Source organism: Megascapheus bottae, chromosome 9, assembly GCF_031878675.1.
Source record: "Megascapheus bottae isolate mThoBot1 chromosome 9, mThoBot2.hap1, whole genome shotgun sequence".
NCBI classification, from domain to species: Eukaryota; Metazoa; Chordata; class Mammalia; order Rodentia; family Geomyidae; genus Megascapheus; species Megascapheus bottae.
Window position 1 is genome coordinate 15,705,751 of NC_143517.1, and position 24,493 is coordinate 15,730,243.

The 24,493-nt window shown below is 36.5% G+C and overlaps 1 protein-coding gene across 3 annotated transcripts in view; it reads left to right on the forward strand.

Annotated features, from left to right (window-relative positions):
- Mtfr1 (mitochondrial fission regulator 1) overlaps window positions 1-24,493 on the forward strand; it is a 43,288-nt gene that overhangs the window by 5,670 nt on the left and 13,125 nt on the right. For all 3 annotated transcript variants that reach the window (XM_090338887.1, XM_090338884.1, XM_090338886.1), the window contains exons 2-4: window positions 2,683-2,825; window positions 10,657-10,755; window positions 18,286-18,401. In XM_090338887.1, the coding sequence (XP_090195013.1) occupies window positions 2,760-2,825; window positions 10,657-10,755; window positions 18,286-18,401 (281 nt within the window). In that variant the 5' untranslated portion in view covers window positions 2,683-2,759. The remainder of the gene's footprint in view (window positions 1-2,682; window positions 2,826-10,656; window positions 10,756-18,285; window positions 18,402-24,493) is intronic.

Sequence of the window (24,493 nt, forward strand, 5' to 3'; positions counted from 1 at the left end):
ACACACACATAAATAGATACATAGATGTCTACTTTGCCATTTTTCTTACTGCTCTGTTTTATTTTCCTTTTGGGTGATACTGGGTATTTAAACCTAGACTTCATACATATGTGAAGTTTGTACCACTGAACTAAGTCTGTTCCACTGAACTAAATATATCCCCAATCTTGCTTTTTGAAAAAGGTAGAATCACATATACATGTAAGTTTGAAACTTTATAGCATTTTGTCTTTAGTAAGTGTGAATTCTTAAAACATTTATCATTTTTTGTTTCACTGATCCTAAATCTGAAGTGGTTAAATTGAATTTATTGGCATACATTTATATTTTCTTTTAATTTTTCTCTTTTGTACTAAATACTTTAGTGAATATTCTTAAAGATCTCAAAAACTAAACTTATTCATTTTCAAAGATATAATTTACCTAGTGTATACTATAAGGCAATACACATAATTTGCAAGGGCCAGTAATAATTCCACAGCATTATAGTAAATTGCATTGTATCAGTGGAACCAAGGGATGCATTTTTAGTCAGTGAAAATACTGTTATCACTTAAGGTATTCATTCTCTCTGTCTCTGTCTCTTGCTTTCTCTTTTTCTTCATGTGTTTCTGTTAGGGTTGTGCTCTAGTTCTGAACTAGCTGAGCTAGCAGAGCTATCTCAGTTAGTGATGAATTTAAGGCTTATATTTTAATTCTTTTCAAAAGACTTTAAAGAGTAATACTTCATGTATGTGCATAGGACTTCATAAAATTATAAAAATTCATCATGAAGATGCAGTCTAGGTGATGTGCTAAAAATCTTCACATTCAATTGGGCAAGTGTTTCATTGGTTGTAGAACCTTTCTTGGAAACTTATTTTAGTTCTTTTTTTTTATTTGCCAGTCCTAGGGACTGAACTCAGGAGGGCCTGAGTACTGTCCTTGGGCTTTTCTTAAGGCTAGTACTCTGCCACTTCAGCCACAGCCCCACTTTTGACTCTTTTTGTCAGTCGTGGGGCTTGAACTCTGGGCCTGAGCACTGTCTTCAAGCTCTTCAGCTCAAGTCTACTGCCCTACTCCTTGAGCCACAGTACCACTTCCAGTTTTTCTAGTTTGTAATTGGAGATGAGTCTCACAGATTTTAGTGCCCGGGCTGGCTTTGAACTTCAATCCTCAGATCTCAGCCTCCCAAGTAGCTGGGTTATAGGTGTGAACCACCATGCCCAGCATTCGAATTCGACGTGTGTGTGTGTGTGTGTGTGTGTGTAATAGAATTCCTGAGCTGTCTGAAACTGCAGGGTAGGTTGTATAATGCCTGATCAGTGATGGAGTCTCCTTATTTTTTGTGATTAGAAAGTTCGGTTCCAAGTGTAGACCACAACCTGCTTGTTTATCAGTGTAAACCAGAGATATCACAAGCATGCTATACTCTGTTTGGCTGGATTTATTTTTTGGAGTGCAGAGGGATTGGTTTTTGTATAGTTTTACCTTAGTAAAGAAGCAGTACATGGATTTATATTCTGGTTCAGTCTTCATTCAGTCAAGACTAATTGGTTCATTGAACTTATCTGTATGAGGCAAACCTTTTGATTCTATCAGGTGATGATGAGGGGTAGGTATAAGGTGCTAGAGAGTATAAAAGGACTTTTGAGTTTTGAACATCCGAATTCTTATTCATGGTATAATTATTTTTTTTCTGATTGTTTTGGTGACAAGCAAACCCTGCTTGTTATTGCAGGTATATTCTTTTCCCAGATTCCTTTTTGCAAGAACTCATGAGTTTTAGACTTGGCTATACAAATGTACTTGTGTGAACAACAACTCAGGAATTGATGAAGAGAAAAGGAGAAACTGAATTCTGTAATGTTAGTGATAACAATAGTAGATGCAGTGATATCTTTGCATAATCAATTCTGCTACAGTTTTTTGGTTTTTTTTTGTTTTTTGTTTTTTTTCCCCTGGTAGTACTGGCATTTGAACTCAGGATCTTGTGCTGGCAAGTCAGATTCTCTTACCTACCACTTGATCCATGCTTAGATGTTTTAGACACCTTTCCTGGCTGTGTAAGCTATAAATTAAGTACTTTGAAGTTTATAATCTATTAGCTATCTTTTCATGAGTGTGTTTTTATTTAAATTAGCTATAGTAGTCCCCCCCTCCCCCAGCTTTTAACTGAAACCCAGCCTGGGGGGGAAAAAATCTCTAAAACATCTTATAATATTTTGTGTGAAAATGGAACAAGGAAACTCATGAGACTGATTGGGAAGGGAGGAGGAAATGACTGATCAGGATGCATTGTATTTTTAAATGGCCATATTAAAATGAAACTTTCTTTTGCAACTAACACATGTATAAGTTACAGTTATTTAAGTCAAGCCGTTAAACAAAATTTTGGGGTGGAGGGAGGTAATTTTTTTAAATACCTTCAGTTTTTACAAAGAGTCCATTTAGCATGTTAGTGCATCTTGATGAGTGTTATCCATTCCATCCTTCTCCTCAGTCTTTCCCAGCCTCACACATCTCAAGTTACCTGGTTCCATTTTCACATACATACATTGAAATTTATGACTATATTTGAATTTTATTGTTTAATATACATACAAATTTTTAAAATATTTCAGACTTTGTGAGACATATTGTAGACAACAAGTATTCTGAATAACAATGACTTCATTTTAGTATTTGTATTAAAATTTTCAGTGTGCTCTATGGATCATGTGCTGCCATGTATGCCTGAAATTCCTGAAATGCAAATTTGGGACGATTTTACCATCTAAATGCTTAGCTGGATTAAGTGCCTGATGAGGATGGTTTTGCAACAAGTTGGAATAAGCATGCAATCGGTGAGTGCAGAACTCATTTTGACACTTTAGGCATTAAGATTTTTTTCCTGTTTTTTATTTTTATTTTTTTAAATATTTTATTGACACTGATTTTTACATCATATTTCAAATGTCATGTTTAACAGACAAGTATTCAAGAAGGGAATCTATATGCACTCACTGTCACATAAATTGTAGAACATAATTAAAATTGAGGGTGTGTATGTCATAGATGCATATTAATCTATATAATAAAATATTATGTTAATAGAGTATATATCACATCATAGATTTTTATGTCTTTGTAGTTATGTTTATGTCTCCAAGACCACAGGCATTAAGATTTTTAAAAAACCTTTTTGAGAAAATGTGATTAATTTGTATATGATCAGTATTTGAATTCACTATGTACTATTTAATTTGCATATGATTTAAATCATAGACCTGAAACTAAAGATTATGTTACATGTAACAGAGAAAGTCAAATATGGTGAAAGTTTTCTTTTTGTGCAATCTAGTACTTAAATACAACTCAGAAGGATGTAGAACAAGTTCTGTTGTGGGGGGTATAAAGTGCGGGGAAAGGGTATGTGGGTGGTGGTGAATATGGTAAGTATTCCATATGCTTGCATAGAAATAGAATACAAATAAAATTATTCAGTTCTAAGAAGGGCCTACAGGGAATGAGAAGTTACAGAGAGGGTAGTTTGTGATTCATTGCACACGTGCGTGTGTGTGTGTGTGTGTGTGTGTGTGTATGAAAACATCACAGTCAAATCGGAAAAATGGAAAAAAATACAGTGAATCTTTTCTCAGCATTCTTGAATAAAGGAGAAATTTTATGAAGTACATTGAAAAGCTGCTAATGTATTCATGTGACCATTAAAAGCAATGAGTTTGCTAGTGAAAAAGCCTAAATATGTAGAAAAATTATTAAATATGTTGGACTCCTTCTTAACTTTGGGTGTCATAGAATTAGTGTTGAATGCTATTATAATGTGCTTTCTCCCCAAATTGTTTAAAACCCAGCGCCGGTGGCTCACGCTTGTAATCCTAGCTACTCAGGAGTTTGAGATTTGAGGATTGTGGTTTGAAGTCATCCTGGAAAATCTATAAGACTCTTATCTCCACTAGACTACGGGGAAAAAAAAAAAAAAGCTGCAAGTAGAGCTGTGGCTCAAGCCATAGAGTGTTAACCGTGAGCAGAAAAGCTTAAGGACTGCCCAGGGCCAGAGTTCTAGGATCACCAAGGGGAAAAACATGATTAAAATGAAAGATAAATCATCGCTTCTAAAATATGTAACAGTTGCAGCTAAGAAGAAAAATAGTATGATTGATTTATGTTTTATGATTGTTTTGTCCTTAACATTTTAATAAACATTTGAGATCCACTGTAAAGTTAGTAGAGCAACTGTGCCAGACACATTAGTAAAGTACCCATTTTATATGTTCAAATGCAGTGTTTTAGTGTCTGTGACAAGGAATTGTTTTATTAAAGATATAGACAGCTTACATGGTTTAAATATGATTATATTTCTTAGTGTACAGCTTAACTTTTTGGTCTAAAATTTAAACTTCCCCAGACTATACCTATTTGGAGATGATAAGTAGAGAATCACCTAAAATTGTCTTTGTACTTTTGAAATAATTAGCTTGAGGATAGCATTAGGAATGTTACTGACAACCTTTTTCAGGTACATGTTCATATGTTTTGAACTTCACTGAACTGTATTATACTATGCTGCAGTTATACTACCATTCTCATTTATTTACCACTATCTGGCTATACAGGGTAGATTAACATTTCAGTACTGATACCAAAATCATTTCCTTTCTTCTTATTTCCAGAAAGAATTGCAGCTTGTTATCTTTTTCTCTCTTCCGCTCTCTCCTTCTCCCTTACACTCCCATTTCATCTATCTCTTACCTACTTACCTAGTTATTTTTGAGGTACTGGAGACCGAACCCAGTGCCTTGGGCTTGCTAGGCAAGCAAATATGTTCCTAGTCCATTTCCCCTTATTAATAATTTTAAGAAGATGCAAACTTTGGTGGCAAGAATAGTTTCTGCCTTTAAACTAACACAAAATTTGTTGCAGTCTATTTCTCCTAGTTATTCTCTTTATCTACAAAATATGTATAAGAATTGATACTATAGAGTTAGCCAATGGGTTTACTGGCATTATATGTAAATCACCCTGTACTGTGGTTTGTATATAGTGTAGGAATATCCAGTAACAATTTTTATGTTTTTACTTTTCCTGTCTTCCCTGCTCTCTAATTCAAATTAATGGGACTATTTTAAGTGAGGCCCAATATAGAATTCTGTGAGGCATAGGTAACAAATTTTATTTAGCTTTATTCATGTTAAAGCCACAAAATTGACCAGTTCAAAATACTGTAATCACAACTGAGGGTCCTTGCTTACTAAAAGAGAATGATTAGGATCATTTAAAATAAATGTATCAAGAAGAGCTAGGAATGTAGCCTCCTGGTAGAGTGCTTGCCTAGCATGCACAAAGCTGGAAGTTGAGCTGTGGTTCAAATGGCGGAGCACTAGCCTTGAGCAAAAGTGCTCAAGGACAGTGCCCAGGTCCTGAGTTCAAGCCCCGGGACTGCCCCCCCCTCAGAAAAAAGGAAGTAAATGTTGAGACTAACATATAGTCATCAATCTTAGTTTGCAGAAAATCTCTGTAAAATCAAGTTGGTTTTGTTTTCAATTACTTTGATTTTTTTTTAGTCTGCTACTTAAAAATATAAATACAAAGATGTAGTATGAAGATTGTACCTTTGGCATCTGAAGATAAAAGTAACTTTCTTAAGCTGTGATATAATCGTAGCTACTCAGGAGGCTGATATCTGAGAAGCAGTTCAAAGACGGCTGGGGCATGGAAGTTAGACTCTTACCTGCAATTAACCACCAGAAAACTGGAAGTGGTGCTGTGGCTCAAGTGGTAGAATGCTAGCCTTGAGCTGAAGAGCTCAGGGACAGCATCCAAGCCCAGAGTTCAAGACCCACAACCAACAACACTACCAAAAAAAAAAAAAAAGTAATAATAATAACTTTCTTATTAGGTCCACCTTTTGATCAATCCATAGCTGGGCATGGTGTCATGCACTTATCATCCCAAGGTACATAGGAGGCTGATTCTAAGAGGACTGTGCCTAGTCTGAGCTAAAAAGTCTTCACACTCAGTCTTAGTAGAGTGAAGCTGGATATAGTGGCATACTCCGTGATACCAGAAAGGGAAAAGTAGGTGGATTTCTGTTTAGGTGAATGCTTCAGGGGAAAGGGAGACTGTCCTTGAAATACCCAGTAAAATATAGGGTTAGAAGTGTGGCACAGAGTAGTACATAAGTCTAGCAAGCACAGGGCTGAGTTGAAACTTCAGTACCTTTCCTCTCTCTTCCTCCCCCAAATAATAGAAGCTCTAGCTAGTTGTGATTCTTATTAATCTTAATGTTTTATTTTGGAAAAGAAGTTGTAGAAAATACCTAATTTGTATTAGCAATGTAATAATACACAACAATCATTCCTTTGTTTTTCTTGTGTGTCTTGGAAGAAGAATGTGAATGTGACTAGGAGTTTAGAGTAAGGAAGAGGGAACTGGAGGCCTTTTAATCATAGATTTTGAAATTGTTACAGTTTTATCTATCTTCCTTCTACATCTCTAACATATTTTTTTATGCTTGACCCTTTGAAATTAAAACTTTACATAGATTTCTTATTTCCCTTCCTCCCTCCCTTCCTCTCTTCTTCTCTCTCTCTTTCTCTCTTTCTTTTTCTTTCTTTCCTTCCTTCCTTCCTTCCTTTCTTTAATCAGTTGTGGGACTTGAACTCTGGGCCTGCACGCTGTCCCTGAGCTCTTCAGCTCAAGGCTAGCACTCTACCACTTGAGCCACAGTGCCACTTCTGGTTTTCTGGTGGTTAACTGGTGATAAAGAGTCTCATGGACTTCTGTGCCTGGGCTGACTTTGAACCATGATCCTCAGATCTCAGCCTCCCGAGTAGCTTGGATTACAAGCATGAACCACTAGTGCCTGGCTGGATCATAGATTTCTTTTAAAAAAGTTTTTGGGTTTTGGGTTTTTTTTTTTGGTGACTAATACTGGGTCCTCTCGGGCTTATTGCTTAAGGCTAGTGCACTGCCACTTGAGTACTCCTTTACTTCTGGACTTCTGCTGGTTAATTGGAGGTAAAATGTGCATTCGTCTACCTGGTCTGGCTTTGAACCTGCATTTTCAGATCTTAGCCTCCTGAGTAAGTAGGATTGCTGGCAGGAGCCACTGATGTACGGCTGATTTCCATAAAACTTTTGATTACTGATGGTGAGGTCTGAAGATGGCAGTTCAGAGGCTGCCTGGCAGGAAAGTCTGTGAGACTCTGATCTCCAGTTACCTAGCAAATCACCAGAAGTGGATCTGTGGCTACAGTGGTAGAATATTAACCTTGAGGAAAAAAAGCTCAAGGGCAGTGCCCAAACTCTGATTTCAAGCCTAGGGACTGATATTTTTGACTCATAATATAAACTTTAATTCCCAGAAAAAAGTGTTACGTAAGTGTAGAAATTTGTGTGTAATTTCAAGACCATGTGAATCAAACTATATCACTAATTTTATAAAAATGATGTGTGCTTACAAGTAAATTTATAATTGTTCTTGCTAGCTATTTTCTCTCAAATAATATAGATTAGTTTGTAACAAATGAATTACCACATCATGGATGAGACAAGATGACAGCTTCAAATTCTAGCCTCACATATCAACACTTTGACAATAGCATTTCAGTGTTAAAAAAGAACAAATTGGTTGCTTGTTGTCATCCTCCTTTCCTGCTGTCATCACTTTCAAACACTGTTGCTAAATGTTATGGACTGTCATTACTAGGACATGGGCTCATTAGATTAGAAGCAGTCTTTAGAGATAAAGCAAAGCATAATGTTTTATTTAGTTATTTTTTAACTGAGTTGTCATTTCTTAATGAGATCAAATAATATAGTAATGGCAGGTATCCCCCTGCCTTTCCTCATACAGCTAAGAAAATTTTGTTGACAGTTTATCTTTAGAAAGAGTCCAATCCAATATATCTACAAGGCACAAGTTAGGGTAAGAGATGCACTTGGGTCATGCAGCCTTCAGTGCACAGATGGTGACTTTAACACCATGTGTTCACTGTTTCTTCGCAGCCATTTACAATTTTTTTCCTCTCATCTAATACACATCCATACTTCATATTTCCTGGTATTTAGGTTTATGCAATTCATAGCAGAACAACAACATTATGTTAATCTACTATGTATATCTGGACAAATAATCATAAGCAATTGTTCTTTTCCTTCTTTTTACTTTGTAGGCAAGGCCAAAATACTACTACTTATAATTTAAAAGCCAAATCCTTGGCCACTTTTGTTTTTATCAGGCACCTGGTATTTTGTCCTCATGATATTAAATAGATGTAAAGATAATAGTGGAAACTTTAGCCCTCCAGCATGCATAGTGAGGGATGCCAAAAGCTGGCAGAAGCATTAGTGCTTGACCTTGGCAAATCTTTCTTTTTCTTTGTAAGCTTTTGTCTTCTTTGTGATCAGGCAAGAAGACTTGTTTCCTGGAGAGGAGGGAGATTGACTTTAGACTATAATTGCCACATAGTGATGGACAAATAACATTCTGTATCTCTTACATCATAAGACTTTTGACTTGTGACTAAATAGAAGGCACAGAGAAATGACTGAATGGGTGTAGTTACTACTGTCTTACGGATATATTAAAAAAAAACAAGACCTATTAAAATATATAAGGTAGAAAGCTTGCTCAAGACCTATTAAAATGTATAAGGTAGAAAGCTTGCTTAAATATTGTGTGTTTAGAATTATTTCCCTGTGTTCTTTCTGGTGGGATGGGTTTATATTGATTCTACATAACTGTGAAAGTTCAAATTTTCTCTTTAAGTCATGTGTCTTTCCACTTCAGTCTTTTTGCAATAATCTGTGTGGTCATTGGTGTGAATGGTGCTTTGCTCTCAGTCTCAGAATAACTTTACCTCTTAAATTCTTTGTTCAATATTTATATTTTAATGATGATATCCTATCTTTCTGTTGACCAATTTTCTAATTCATGCCATTCTTTTTATATTTTCAAAGGAATTATAGTTTGGGGTTTTTTTGTTTGTTTGTTTGTTTTTTGGTTAGCATAGCCTGTGTAGTACTGTTACTTTCTGGAACTTCCTTAGGTCAGAGACCTTGAAACCTTGAATATATGATTTTAAAAATTATATAAAAACAGAGGCACATGATTTAAACATTACTCTCTCGGGAACCTCTGATTCATATTAGTATTTCTTAATTGAATTTGATTGCTAAAATTTAAGAACTCAGATTGCTACTGTGCTAATTTTCTACATTGTGCATTCTTTGGGAATGGTCTGAAGTCTAGTTTGAGTTAAATGTTGGAACTACCACAGTTTCCAATAATCTGTTGCTTGGTTATATGGTAATTCCATTCTTTAAATTAGAATGGTAATAAAGTAACGTTAAAAAAAAGGAATGGGGGCCGGGAGTTTGGCCTAGTGGTTAAAGTGCTTGCCTAGCATGCATGAAGACCCGGGTTCGATTCCTCGGTACCACATACATAGAAAAAAGCCGGAAGTGGTGCTGAGGCTCAAGTGGTAGAGCTCTAGCCTTGAGAAAGTCCAAGGACAGTGCTCAGGCCCTGAGCTCAAGCCCATGACTGGCAAAAAAAAATAAAATAAAATAAAAAAAAATAAAAGGAATGGTGTTCATTATTCTGAATCTACACTTAAATGATTTGGTATTTATCATTAGCTATAATTGAATATTAAAGTTTGATGAGTTAAATATAATAGACATGTTCTCATTCCTTTCTTTTGAAATTGCTTTTAATAGCACACTGCCTTTCTTTACCTTTTCTGTCCAGGCTTTCAGGTGTAGCACTCAAAATGGATAGTTTTTAAAGAAAGATCATATACTTGGGGAGAAGTTTCAAGGTACAATTGTAACATTTAACATTCTACCTTTTGTTGTTGTTGTTGTTTTTAGCTTTGGGAGCTTGTTTTTGTCTTACCTATGTGCATTATTTCATTGGAAAGATTCTCATTAATAACACTACTAGCTTATTTAGCATCTTTATATACAAATAAAATACAAGGCCCTCTAAGAAAATGCAGCAGAACATCTGGATTTCAGCCTTGCTCATCCTTGGTCAGGTGCTCTTGTGCAGCAAATGGCATGCATGACACAAATTCTTACTCTGAGCTTTCTAATTTGAACTAAATTAAAAATTATTATAGCAAAAGTTGCTTCTATTTTTAAATTTTATGTTACTAAAATTCAGAAACAAATGTTTCAGAACAGGTAAAATAGTGTTTCCTTTTCAGAAGAGTAAAACAAACTTGATGAAAGTAGTTTTTGATCCAAATATGGTATTATTTAAGCATGGTTATTTTGTTTTTACTAGAATGATTTATATGCAATTTTATAGCCAACTCTATATTCTTATTTATTTACTTATATTTTTAAGTGCCACTACTGAAGCTTGAAGTCAGGATCTTGTGCTCTTGCTTGGCTCTATTGTAAGTCTCTTACATTTGCCTGCCTTGTCTGGCTTCAAACCTGGATCCTCAGATCTCACCCTCAGGGGTGACCAGGATTACAATCATAAGCCACTGGCACCTGGCTATTCTTTAATTTTGCATTGAGTAATACTAATTTATTTTCATAGCATTCTGATACTGTAATTAACACGTTAGCATGTCATGCAGTTGATAGCCCTGTACTTTCTATTGACAATTTTAAAAGTCTTGTACTTGAACTTTTGTTTTTTTCCATCTTCCTCAGGTACTTTGGTCTGGAAAGCCATATGGTTCATCTCGAAGTATTGTAAGAAAAATTGGTACTAACTTATCTCTGATTCAGTGTCCAAGAGTTCAGTTTCAGGTACTGTCTTTTATATATTTCACATTTTAGTGTTCATATGTACATTGGAAACATAAATAGGCAAGATGGTTCTAGAAATACTTAATTGGTTTTGAATCTTTTTCCTATAGATACCATTACTAAGGGGATTAACAGTCAAGTCTAATTTTAGCTCCTCTGTGAAGTAATTATTCATGATCCTTAAGACATTTATCCTTCTTAAAAATACATTTGAAGATGTAGAAGCATTAGATAAGCTAAGCAATTGTTAATTCCTTGGTGACCTCAGACATAGGCCTGGGTAGGTTAAGTAAAACCATTATTTTCTTTAGTATTATTACACCTGTCTCTTTTGACAGCCACTTCGTTGCCCTGGACTTTTCTTAGAAATGTCTCTGTGAGAGCCATGCAAGTTGCTTTCCTTCATTATTTATTTCAAACAGTATCAAATGTAGGATCAGTTACTTGAGCAGTAGAACTATAACTATAAAGATAACAAGGTAATTGATAAAAGCTGAATGCTAAAGTCTTAATACCCCTAGTCTTGAGTTAGCAACAGCTCTTTTTTGCTTGGAGTTACTATTTTATTTGTGGTTTTGTTCCTTACGGTTACTGTAGTGTGCTATTTTTTTTGTAGTGTCAGAGGTACGTATATAGCTTTGTTCTTAGTTTTCAGTAACATCACGTAGTTCTTTTTTTTTTTTTTAGTAATTCTCTATGACAATATGACGAAGCATTTCAATTTAACATTTAAGAATAAATTCAACAGAACTCAGTACCAATTTTAAATAATACATTAGCATGAGGAGACATGAAAAATGTTTAAATTAATTACTTGGAAAAATACCTTTTCATGCTTATTTGATTCATATCATACACATTAATCATTCCTTTTGGCAGATAGAGGTTAATATTTATTTTTTAGTTAGTGATACAGATTAGTTTTTGTTCAGGTTGATTAACAAAGTTGTTCACTGCCATGTTCATGATTTTGCTTGCAAATGGGCTGGCCAAACCTTTGTGTATCAGTACAGAAATGGACAGATTAGCATTTTTCAAGACACAGTTTTATCAACACTAAACTTAAAATGATCAAAATGAAATTTGTGGAAAGTTTCAAAGTACAGTTTATCCAAATTCATTTCATTTATACATGAATAATTGTTTACTTTATTTACCAATATCCTTTAAATGGTTATTGTGTTAAATAAGGCATGTAATTTTTTTCTAATTTCTCAGTTTCATTAAAATTTTCTTTCTGAGATTGAAGCTGTAGCTCAGAGTGCTTCCCTAACACATGTGAAAACCTCTGAAACCTTGGGTTTGATCTCCAGTAACCCCCTAAGTGTGCTTCTCTCACCTTGTAGCTCTAGTAGAACTTGCTTTAGAATATGCATTCATGTGGCTGAAGGCATGTAAAAGATACAGCAATATATAATACCTGCTGCTGCACTCCAGATCTGCCTTGACAGTCATTGAACCAAAGTACCACAGCCACTTAAATTACTTGAGAGGATTATTTTCTCCCAGGGTGATGATCAGTCGAATGAAAAAGGGCATGTGTGGAAAAAGAGTATTAGATTTAGTATAGGAACTCCATTAGAAAAAGAAACATTAATTAATGTTAGATGAAGAGTCAGGTAAGACAAAGGTTGATGACCTGTTTGCAAATGTAATAGAAAACAAGTCATTAGTTTATTGTGAGTCTTTTGCTTCTAGATATGCGTTTTTCAAAATTCAGCATCAAAATTACTGCTACCCAGATGTTTAAAGTTTATTATTTACTCCTCTACTTTTCTTTATGTTTTTTTTACTTTTTTTATTAGAGAATTTATTAATGTTGATTTTTACATCATATTTTAAATGACAAGTTTAACAAACAAGTGTTCAAGGAGGGAATCTCTATTTACAATCACTGGGACTTAGTATTTAAAACTTAATCTTTTTTATGTTTTTATCAGAAGTAAAAATGTAGTCTTAAAAAACATAGAGGATAGGGGCCTGGAGTTTGGCCTAGTGGTAGAGTGGTTGCCTAGTATACACAAAGACCTGGGTTTGATTCCTTGGTACCACATACACAGAAAAACCAGAAATGGTGCCATGGCTCAAGTGGTAGAGTGCTAGCCTTGAGGAAAGCCCAACGACAGTGCTCAGCCCCTGAGTTCAAGCCCTAGGACTGGCTAAAAAAACAAACTTAGAGGATAAACTTTAGAGTGTGTGTATATATATATATATATATATATACACACACACACACACACATATATATGTATATATGTTATTTTATATATTACGTATAGGACAAACTACTGCTGCCTATAACCACAGGGATGGGCAACATTATGAAAAAACTATATTCAGGAGACAAAGCTCGAAATTAATTTCACTGAGATGAATATATACTTACTGTTATTCAGAGACAGGAATTAGGTAGACAAAACCAGATTGTCCTGAGTGATTTTCTTGTCTTTCAGAGGATTGAACCGTGGATTTTCAGTTCATTTCCTTTGTGGTATATTATTAGCAATAGATCAATCACCTGACAGTACTAATCTGTTACTATCAAAACAGTTTCACTTCTGAAATGTTAATGTTCAATGTATTCCTTTTAGATTATAACATTTACTTTGTCAGCTATCCCATGTATCTCTCATCAAATAAGATTCCTGAATAAATGTTAGGTAAGACCAACAACTAACTTCATGTTTTGTTACATGAGATGATACATGAAAGTTCTGATTATCTTTTCTTTTCTTTCTTTTTTTTTCTTTTTCTTTTTGTGGGTCATGGCACTTGAACTCTGGGCCTGGGTGTTGTCCCTGAGCTCTTGAGCTCAAGGCTACCACCCTACCCCTCGAGCCACAGGCGCCATATTCTGATTATCATAACTGATAGTGAGTGCTCCATAACACATGCTGGTGAGATTTTTTTTTATTGTTTTTGCTGTTTTACAGAACAAAGCATTTTAATTTTGTACTATTCTCAAAATAGGAATTTTAGGCTCTTCACATGTACTTTGAATAAAAATATCTTTCTCATCTCTTTCAATAGCTTTCACATATATGCATTTTAACTTTGCATATGTACATTCAACTCAGATCTCTGTGATAAATATATTTGGATTCCACAGTCCTTTTAAAAGTAGGAATTTGAATAATAGTAAACTAGAACAGGCTCTTCTTTGTCTTCTAGATTCATGATACCAGAACAGAATTTAGATCACGGAGAAGTATAAGAACAATAAACTCTGGGTGACTGAGTGAAATAGGATACATGAGTTTTGATTTGCAGTGAACTGGATACATATTCAAATAATCAGGAGCTTTGAAAAAAATACCAGTACTCCAGCCTCATTTTTCCATTTTCCACTATGATTCTGTATGCCTTTCCTACCTTCTCAAACAAACAAACAAGACCTTAGAGAGCTTCTAAAGAAACACAGGTCCCATTTAAGTCTGAATTTTGTACATATTTTATTCTTCAGGAGTTTTTTTATGCATATAAGGTTGAGGCTCTGAGTTGTGTTTTCCTAAATAAATAGTTTTGGTTTTTGTGTTTGTTTTTGTTGTAGTTCTGGGCCTGATGCATGTTAAACAATCATTCTACTATTGTGTTACACCCCTAATCCTTAAAGTTTTCTTTTCTTTTCTTTTTTAAAATGGGTCACGGGATTTAAACTCTGGGCATTGGTGCTATCCCTCAGCTCTTCAGCTCAAGGCTACCACCTTACCCCACATCCCATTTTCTAGTGATTAATTGGAGATAAGAGTCTCACGTTTTTTAGTGCCCGGGCTGGCTGTGAACCACAATCCTCAGATCTTAGCCTCCTGAGTAACTAGGATTACAGGTGTGAGCCACCAAGCCTGGCAAGAAAGTCTTCTTTGAAGCAGTAATGTTTCATTGACACTAAAACAGTTTAGACCCAAGTTTTTAAGAATTTTAAGTTACATGAATTAGAGACTAATATAAATGTAGTTTATTGGAGTTTTAAGGACTACACTCGAACTTAAGGCATACTTGCACACCCAGGATCATGAATACTAATAGATAAGTTAGAATAACCTGGGTTGCAGTCTTGGTAGAGTGTTATATTAGTGTAAATCCCAACTCTTAACTGGCAGGCTTCTGGGTCATTTAACCTGGAATCCTTTTTTCTAACCCTCCTCCAGTCTCTTGATAATCTTATCCTGGCCTATTTCCTTAGATTGCAAGGAGAAGTTATTTGATTTGATAGTGGAAGAGAATGTTCTATAACCAAAATAAAATGAGTGAGATTTCCACTAAATAAAATGATCCCTTATTACTTTCCTTCTTTCTTTAAAAATTTTTTAAAAAGATTTTTTGCCAGTCCTGGGGCTTGAACTAAGGGCCTGGGCAATGTCCTTGAACACTTTGGCCCAATGCTGGCACTCTTGCAGTTGAGCCACAGTACCACTTCTGGCTTTTTATGTATATATAGTTACTGAGGAACAAACTCAGGACTTTGTGCATGCTAGGCAAGCACTCTGCCACTAGGCTATGCTCCCAGCTCCTTCTTCCTTTGTTTTATAAGTAAACTTGAAATCTGAACTTTTTTTTTGGGGGGGGGGGTTAGGTGCTGATATTTAGTTGGAGAAATATTAAATAAACTAAGTACATGATCTACCTGACAGTAAATATCAGGTAGGAAAATGAGAGAACACATGGGAGAGAATAACAGTTGAGATAAGGGAAGACCTCTGTGCAGGAATGATAGCTATTAGAAAGTGTTAGTTCTGTAAAGATTTGACAGAGGAGGAGATTGAACAGTATTATGCTCAGAGAGAATAACCTGTGCATAGGTTCCAGGACAAACGAGTATTGTTGGAGGAACTTAGCTTTATAAGGCCAGTCTTTCAGGAACTAGTGAGGTGGTAGACCTATTCGTGTGATATTGCTGTCTTTGAACTTGGGCTAGCTGAATTTAATTTTAAAAAATATTAACTACTAATGTTAAAAATAAGCCAGATGCTGGTGACTCATCCCTGTAATCCTAGCTACTCAAAAGGCTAAGATCTGAGAATTTATAAGAAAGGAAAAACAAAACAAACCCTCAGGGTTAGTACCCAGGCCAGGTCCGGAGTAAAAGCCCCAGGACTGGCATAAAAAATAATCAAGGCCGGGAGTTTGGCCTAGTGGTAGCATGCTTGCTTAGCATGCACCAAGACCCAGGTGCAATTCCCCGGTACCATACACATAGAAAAAAGACGGAAATGGTGCTGAGGCTCAAGTGGTAGAGTTCTAGTCTTGAGAAAGTCCAAGGACAGTGCGCAGGCCCTGAGCTCAAGTCCAGGACTGGCCAAAAAAAAAAAAAAAAAAAATCAAGGTTGGATTCCTGAGTACTTCCCCCCCCCCCCAAAAAAAAAAGATAAAATAACTTACCCTATCAGGGTGCTGGTGGCACATATCTGTAATCCTACCTACTCAGGAGACAGAGATCTGAGGATCACAATTTAAAGCCATCCTAGACAGATAAATCCTCTAGTCATTTATAGGCCAGATAACCAGTAAAAAGCCAGAAGTAAAGGTATTGCTTAAGGGGTAGAGTACAACTCTTAACTCTTGGCAAAAAGCCAAGCAAGAACAAGAGGCCTTGAGTAAGCCTCATTTTTCAGGACAAAAACAACAGCAAGAACGACAACAAACTTATTCTTGTCTTTTCATTTACTATTAGATAATCTGGAATATGCTAGTATATTATATTGCACTGCAAATGATGTCCCTTTCTTAGGACTGATAGCTATAAAAAGATCCTTTATAGGTAAACAAATTCAGCTTCATGTTTTATAAATTTGGCAGTCTGGAAAAGTGTTTTGATGGTTTGGGACCATTTTATTCATCAGTAATCTCTTAAAGACTTGTTTGAACCTAGGAATATTATTAATTGCCATACCAAGTTTTTTTTTTTCAGAATTTGTTTTGTCCCCCAAATTCCTCCTTTCTTAACCCTTTTCCTGTTCAACTTAAAAAAGTAGACACACAGAAGATCTATTGTACAGCCTGTACTGTAGTTAATAAGTATATTACATTTCAGAAATTAATGAGTAGACTTTAAGTTTCTATTATAAGAAAAGTTCTTAAGTATTTGGGGTAAACTATGTTACCATTCCATTGTATGTACATATTTGAAAAATATGTTCCATATAACAAAATGTAATTTTTATCATTTAAAAAAGTTAAAATATATTTCTTATTTTTTCTGCTAGAAAAAAAATCTAGGGCAAGTAGTGTTTTGGTTTTGTTTTTTTTTTTTTTTTTTTTTTTTTTTTTTTTTGCCAGTCCTGGGCTTGAGCTCAGGGCCTGAGCACTGTCCTTGGACTTTCTCAAGGCTAGAGCTCTACCACTTGAGCCTCAGCACCACTTCCGGCTTTTTTCTATGTATGTGGTACCAAGGAATCGAACCCGGGTCTTCATGCATGCTAGGCAAGCACTTTAACCACTAGGCCAAACTCTCGGCCCGCAAGTAGTGTTTTATACCACCAAGCTACAGTTTTTTTTTAAGTGATCATATTGTCCAGAAACATCAGTGGCTGAGTCTGGGCTATGATAACTGTTTGAGTGTTCCATCTTCTAGACTGATTGTTTGTTTTTGGTTTTTGCCATTCTTGGGGCTTGAACTAAGGTAAGAGCCTGGGCATTGTCCCTGAGCTTTTTACTAAGGCTATATTACCCTGCCACTTGAGCCTTGGCTACACTTCTAGCTTTTTGGTGGTTAATTGGAGATAAGATTTCCATGGACTTTACTGACTTCTAACTGGGCTGTCCTTGAACCATGATCATCAGATCTCACTCAGCTTTCTGTGTAGCTAGGATTACAGGTGTGAGTCATGGTGCCCAACTTAAATTGGTGTTTTTCTACATAGGTATATCACCTGGCCAATGCAGAAATTTTGCTTTTAGGTTTTCTTGCAGTGGTAGGAATTGGTTGAAAAAGTGGAATACTTGGCCAAGCATGATGACAATATATATACCTATGTTGTCTAATCCCGAAATTTGGGAAGGGAGGATAAGATTTCAGGGTCAGCCTAAACTACATAGTGAGATGCTGTCTAGCATGTGTCAAGCCACTTTATTTTATCGTGTTACAAACAAAAGGTAGTTAAGGGCCAGGACTGTGGACTAGTGGTAGAGTGCTTGCCTAGCATGCACCAAGACCCAGGTCTACAGTACTCATACTACAGTTCTCAGAACTACATACAAAGAAAAAGCCAGAAGTGGTGCAGTGGCTCAAGTGGTAGAGCTCTAGCCTTAAGAAAGCCCAAGGACAGTGCTCAGGCCCTGAGTTCAAGCCCCAGGACTAGTTAAATAGACTGAGTTAGTTACTATTATACCTTCTTGACAGAAAATCCTAGTTTCTAGTAATAATATGTTTATTTTATTAAAAGTCATAGGACAAAGATTTGGATTGATAGAAGATTAGATAGTTTTTGTTTTTAAATGACCCCTTCTTAACAGTTAAGACCATTGGTACTGGAGCTGGAAATCAGGAACTTTGGTGCCACATGAAGGACTTTCATTGTTTGTTACTTGCAGCTTACCAGCCATGAGACAGAATGGAGTCCCAAACACCCAGGCGAGGATGCAGTGGTGTCTTTTGCTGATGTTGGATGGGTGGCCACAGAAGAAGGAGAGTGCTCAACAAGACTAAGGTGAGTCTCAAAGCTGAAAGATAATGTCTGCTTTAAAGGATGATGCATTTGATTATTTCCCTCTAATAGCTTGGTTTGATCTGTTGTCAGTCCTGTTCTTTGACTTGGGCAGTCTTCTTTTCTTGCTCATTTTGAATATTCAGCTTGTATTTACAAAGTTACTAGGGACATATAATTATGTCCTAACTCTTTGTGAATCATAAATCCCTTGCCATTTAGGTTATATTTTAGTATGAGGGCCTAGAAAAGATGATTGTAAATACAGTAATTATAATGTTTTCATTGGGACAGAGGGATCAATTGGGGTCATAGAGAATTCATGTACTTAGAAAATGTTTCTCCAAACATTGTGAGTTGGATGAATTATGACTTAAAGGAAACAAAGTATAAGAGTTGGAAGATGTGCTTCAAATTATTTGAAGGCCTGAATAAAATGTTGACTGTGAACTCAAATAGTTGTTCCACATGTGCGCTTTACTGTTATTATGATATGTTATAATCATTATCTGGGAGTACTTGGTGGTGGATATTAAAAAAAAGGAAAGCAGTATTTCTGATCCTGTAAAGTACTAGCAATTGGAGAAGGCCACCATATGAAGGGTAAGATGTTTACAAAGACTTCTCAGAAGACAGGGTCAAAGCTATGGGGTTGCAAAGAAGAGTGATCTGTGATGAAGGGTGAGAAATGTGAATAGGGAAGAGGTTTAAAAGCCAAACATGGTGCACTAGTTTAGACCTTTTCCTGAAACCAGTGTCAGGCCATGCCTGGGCATGTACCTGAACTTCGTTGCTCAAGGCTGGCATCCTACCACTTTGAGCTACGACTCCACTTCTGGCTTTTCGGTGTTTCATTGGAGATAGGTGTCTCATTTACGAGAGAGACAGAGAGAGAGAGGGAGGGGGAGAGAGAGGGAAGGAAGGAGGGAGGGGGGGAGAGAGGGAGGGGGAGGGGAGAAGGAGGGAGGGAGAGAGGAAGGGGGTGAGGGAGGGAGAAAAAGAAATTTTCCTGCCTAAGCTGGCTTTGAACTGCAGTCTCAGCCTCCTGAGTATCTTTAAGATTATAGGTGGGAGCCATCGATGTCCAGCTTCTAAGTTAATAACATCTAATTGTATTTAATTCTTATGTAGAAATACTGTATGCATATCAAACTTTTTTATGGTGGTGTAGGGCTTTGCATGGGCTGGACACATGCTTTACCATTGAACTACTCATCCACTTAAATAAAATTTCTTAGGCTCATCATCCTTAAAAGTATTATAAGTTACATTTTCCTGTGCAAGAACACTTGTAATTTATGAGGAAGATGAACATATACTCAGTTATTCCTTGCCCCTCAGTATCCTAGGAGCATTGATTCTAGGATCCTCGCCTATACCAAAATCAACAGGTATTCAATTCTTAAACTGGTTTAGTATTTGCATATAATCCCCCCACACCCCAGCCTATACGTTACATCTTTGGATTACTTACAATACTTAATATAGTATAATGTTTAGGTAATAATGACAAGAAAATAAAGTCTATGCATGTGCAATGTATATAATTAAAAAGAATTTTCCCCATCTATGGTTGATTGAATTCCATGGATATAGAGTCTATGGACATAGACGGTCACCTGTATTTGGTGGAACTAAATAGATATTCAGCTGTCCAGCTGATTTTTCAGTCTTGAGTTGAAAATGGGCAAAACAAAATGAGGTGCTTTAAAGGGCTGTCAGGGAAGATGACGTTGGAGCACCAGGACTGTAAAGGAAATGACTGGGGAAGCAGGCAGACCCCTGGCATAGCTCCTAGTTGATCACACACGAGGAGACTCCAGGGATAAGAGTAGTTAGCTATCACAGCACATAAAACAGCATCATTCCCATCTTTACTCTCTGACCTGCCATTTTAACCAATAACTTACTGGAACATCAATCTAATAGTACATTCAAAGGTGAAATAGTATACCACTTTTAGGAAGATCTAACTTCTAAACCATAAAACCACAGACGGCTTGTGTTGGATTGAGCTCAGGAATAACTAATGTGAGTTGGTTTTGGTAGAGCATCACAACACTCTTGCAGGCAGTGGCCGTCCAGTCCCAGGTCCCTGCTCATCCTGGGCTTGTCTCCATAGGATGTTCATATTTACCAGGCCACTGGCTCACTTTGAAAAGATTGTTCATTCCCTCCAGCTTTGTGTTACAAAAGCTAACCTGAAAACTTCTTTTCCTTTCTGAATTCTAACAAAATTGCTCTTTTGTTCATTCATTCATTTATTATTTGACGAGTTGTGGAGCTTGAACTCAGGGCCTGGGCACTGTCCCTAAGCTCTTCATCTTAAGGCTAGTGCTCTACCACTTTGAGGCATAGTGTCACTTCCCTTCATTGCTCTTTAAACCACGAAGGTGAAGGAGGACTTGTAAAAGTCATTTTGAAAATAACCACATTGTTTAGATAAGGCACTCTGAGGAAACAGAAAAGACCCCAGAGATATAATCCTTGATTTAGAACTTTCTTTGACATAGTTACTAGAGTGATAAAAGCTCTCTGTGTTTATTTCAATTGTGATCCAGAATCGGCTTCTTTTGATAGTGATATTAAAAATAAGTAAGATTATTTCAGTACAGAAGTATTCTATATAGGAGTCTGTGAGCAACTGCCTTGTAGCATTTTGGAGCCCAAATCAAAACAAAACAAAACTTGTAGAAATTTCAGTAGTTGAAGGTGGTATGGTGAAGATGGTTTTAAGAAACTTAAGCTAGGTGCTGGTGGCTCATGCCTGTAATCCTAACTAGTCAGGAAGCTGAGATCTGAGGATTGTGGTTCAAAGACACTTCCCCGGGCAGGAAAGTTTGCGAGAGAGACTCTTAATTCCAGTTAACCACCAGAAAACCAGAAGTAGAGCTGTGGCCCAAAGTGGTACAGTGGCCAGTCTTAAGCAAAAATAATAACTCAGGGACAGCACCCATGCCCTGTTCAAGCCCTATGACTAACAAAAAATGAAAACAATCTGAAGTTGTCTTCTACCTTATTCATCTCCATATGTCTCTATTTTTTTTCCTTTAAAATTTCAGAAGATTGAAAGAAAAACAAAACATAACTCACTCATAGGAGTTATGGGAAGATATAGAAACTTAACACTTTTTAAAACACTGTTCTTTTGGGCTGGAGGTATAGCTCAAGTGGTAGAGTGCCAGATGGGAGCCACTGTTCTTTTGGGCTGGAGGTATAGCTCAAGTGGTAGAGTGCCAGATGGGAGCAAAAAAGCTGAACGAGAGCAAAAGGCCCTAAGTTCAAGCATGTGTGCATGTGCTTGTTTGCATGTACATGCACATACACACACACACCACCACCACCCAATACTGTGTTTTCTGCTTACTATTCATTATTTTTTCTTTCTTTATCATAGCCTCTATTCAGTTATGCCTTGCAATTAATATCTTTTTTTTTTTTTCCTAGTCCTGGCCCTTGAACTCCGGGCCTGAGCACTGTCCTTGGGCTTTCTCAAGGCTAGAGCCCTACCACTTGAACCAGGCACCATTTCCAGATTTTTTTCTATATATGTGGTACTGAGGAGTCGAACCTGGGTGTTTGTGCATGCTAAACTAGCACTCTTACCACTAGGACTCCTGGCCTGCAATTAATATCTTAATGCCCTGACATATTATCTTATTTTATTCTGGATATTGTGGAGTAATTCTTGAAATTTGAAGATTAACCCACTTGAATGATAAGTACCCTAAGCAACTTGTGTAGTTTTTTTTGAGTCTCTTTTGAGACTCTTTTTTTTTTTTTGAGTCTCTTTTGAGACTTTTGAGTCTCATCATTTTTAGATTATTAAGTAGGAATATATAGTCTTTGCCAAAGTGACCACTAGTTGTTGTTTTAGCAAACTTGTTTTTAAAATCATTTTGTTTACTAATTCTGATGCTCCTATTTCCTGTATGAAACCTCTCTAGTTTTTCATATTCTGAAATGAATATATTTGTAGAATTTGATGAACAAAGCAAAGTTCTGCTTTCATGTAACCAGAAGCAGTAGGATATGTGTTTCTGGCCAGTTTCTGTTGTCCTTAGTTCTACTTCTCTTACTTTGTTGTCTCCATATTTCCTTGTGCTTTTCACTCCTTTTAATCACTCTCAGATACTACACTCGCCCTTCTTTCTCCACGCCTTCCGTGCTACATTCCCTTGAGATCTCTGTATTTTGCTCAGATAATGATCTGTTACACTAGAATTATTTTACTCCCACTGTATTATCATTGTTTTCCTTAGTCCCTTCAAGAAATAGTTTTTTTGTTTTGTTTTGTTTTGTTTTGTTTTTGCCAGTCCTGGGCTTGAGCTCAGGGCCTGAACACTGTCCTTGGACTTTCTCAAGGCTAGAGCTCTAACACTTGAGCCTCAGCACCACTTCCGGCTTTTTTCTACATGTGGTACTGAGGAATCGAACCCGGGTCTTCATGCATGCTAGGCAAGCACTTTAACCACTAGGCCAAACTCCCGGCCCCTAGTTTTTTAAAAGTCATTTTTAGTTTTATTAAAACAATACCAAGCTGGGCACTGGTGGCTCATGCCTATAACCCTAGCTACTCAGGAGGCTGTGATCTGAGGATCATGGTTCAAACCCAGTCCTGGCAGGAAAGTTTGTGAGACTCTTATCTCCAATTAGCCCCCAGAAAACTGGAAGTGGTGCTGTGGTTCAAGGTGGTAGAGCTGAAGAGCTCAGGGAAAGCACCCAGGCCTAGCATTCAAGCCTCACAACTGATCAAAAATAAATAAGTAAATACCAAGAGTATATTTGAAGCAGTATGTTAAATAAGAATTTTTATAGTACTGTTAATATTGTTATAACATTGATATGTACTTTCCTATGTAGGAAAGTATAAAGGAGTGTGTGTGGTATATATCACACTTTTGCAAGGAGCATTCACACAATTTTTAAAAATTTTTAATGTCTTTTTTTGTAGATTAATTAAATTGCATGCACCTAAACTGATGAATTCTGTAGCATAACTTTTCAAATATCATGTGGATACATTTGATCTGAGCATTGATAATGTTCCTTACTGAAGTTTACTTGTGTTCATTCTACATGTATCTTTTATAGAAATTTCATCATCTGTTTCTCCTACATGTCAGTCTAAAACAGGAAACAGTAATTCAAGCTTTGCAATCCAAACATTTCCCTATCCCACAAATATTCCAAGTTAAGTAAACAAAGTTGATATTATGCTAGTGAAAGGAAAAATTTTTTTTCTCCAAATCCTTTTGTTCAAAAATGTTATGGTTGGGTCGGGAGTGTAGCATAGGGGTAGAGTGCTTGCCTAGCATGCACGAAGCCCTGGGTTGGAGTCCTTGGTACCACATACACAGAAAAGCCAGAGTGGCATTGTGGCTCAAGTGGTAGAGCCTCGAGAAAGCCCAAGTACTGTGCTCAGGCTCCAAGTTCAAGCCAGGATTGACAAAACAAAACAAAAAGAAAAGCAAAAAACTTGTAAACAATGTAATATAACTAGCAGGGAATAAATTAAATTTAGAAAACAAAAAAGTAAATACCTAAACTCAGTTCCTAATGTCAGAAGCTAAGAATACAGGTTCTCCATTAAAAGTACAAGCCTGGCACTGGTGGCTCACATCTGTAATACTAGCTACTCAGGAAGCTGAGATCTAAAGATTGAAGTCCAAAGACAGCCAGGCAGAAAAATATAAAAAGAGTCTTACCTGTAGTTAAACAGCAAAAATGTAGGACTGGAAGTATGCTCAAAGTGCTAGCAGTGCCAGCTATGAGTGAAAAGGCTTAGCAAGAGTTCAAGCCTCTGTACCTGCACAAAAAAACAAAACCCCAAACAAACAGAAGTACAGTATACCACTATCCCATTAAAAGAAACTAAGTAGAATGTAATAGCTGAGTGTATGAGGAGTTGCGATTAAGTTTATAATAGAAAAACCCATAATAGTGGTGGCTTACATAAGCTGAAGTTTTATCTTTTCTCAAAGATACCCAAGAAGTTTATCCAGAGCTGATTGTGCTCTGCAGTGTCATCAAAATCTAGCCAGGCTCTCCGTTATCCTTAAGGGGAGTCCACAGCATCCATAGTATCCTCTGTC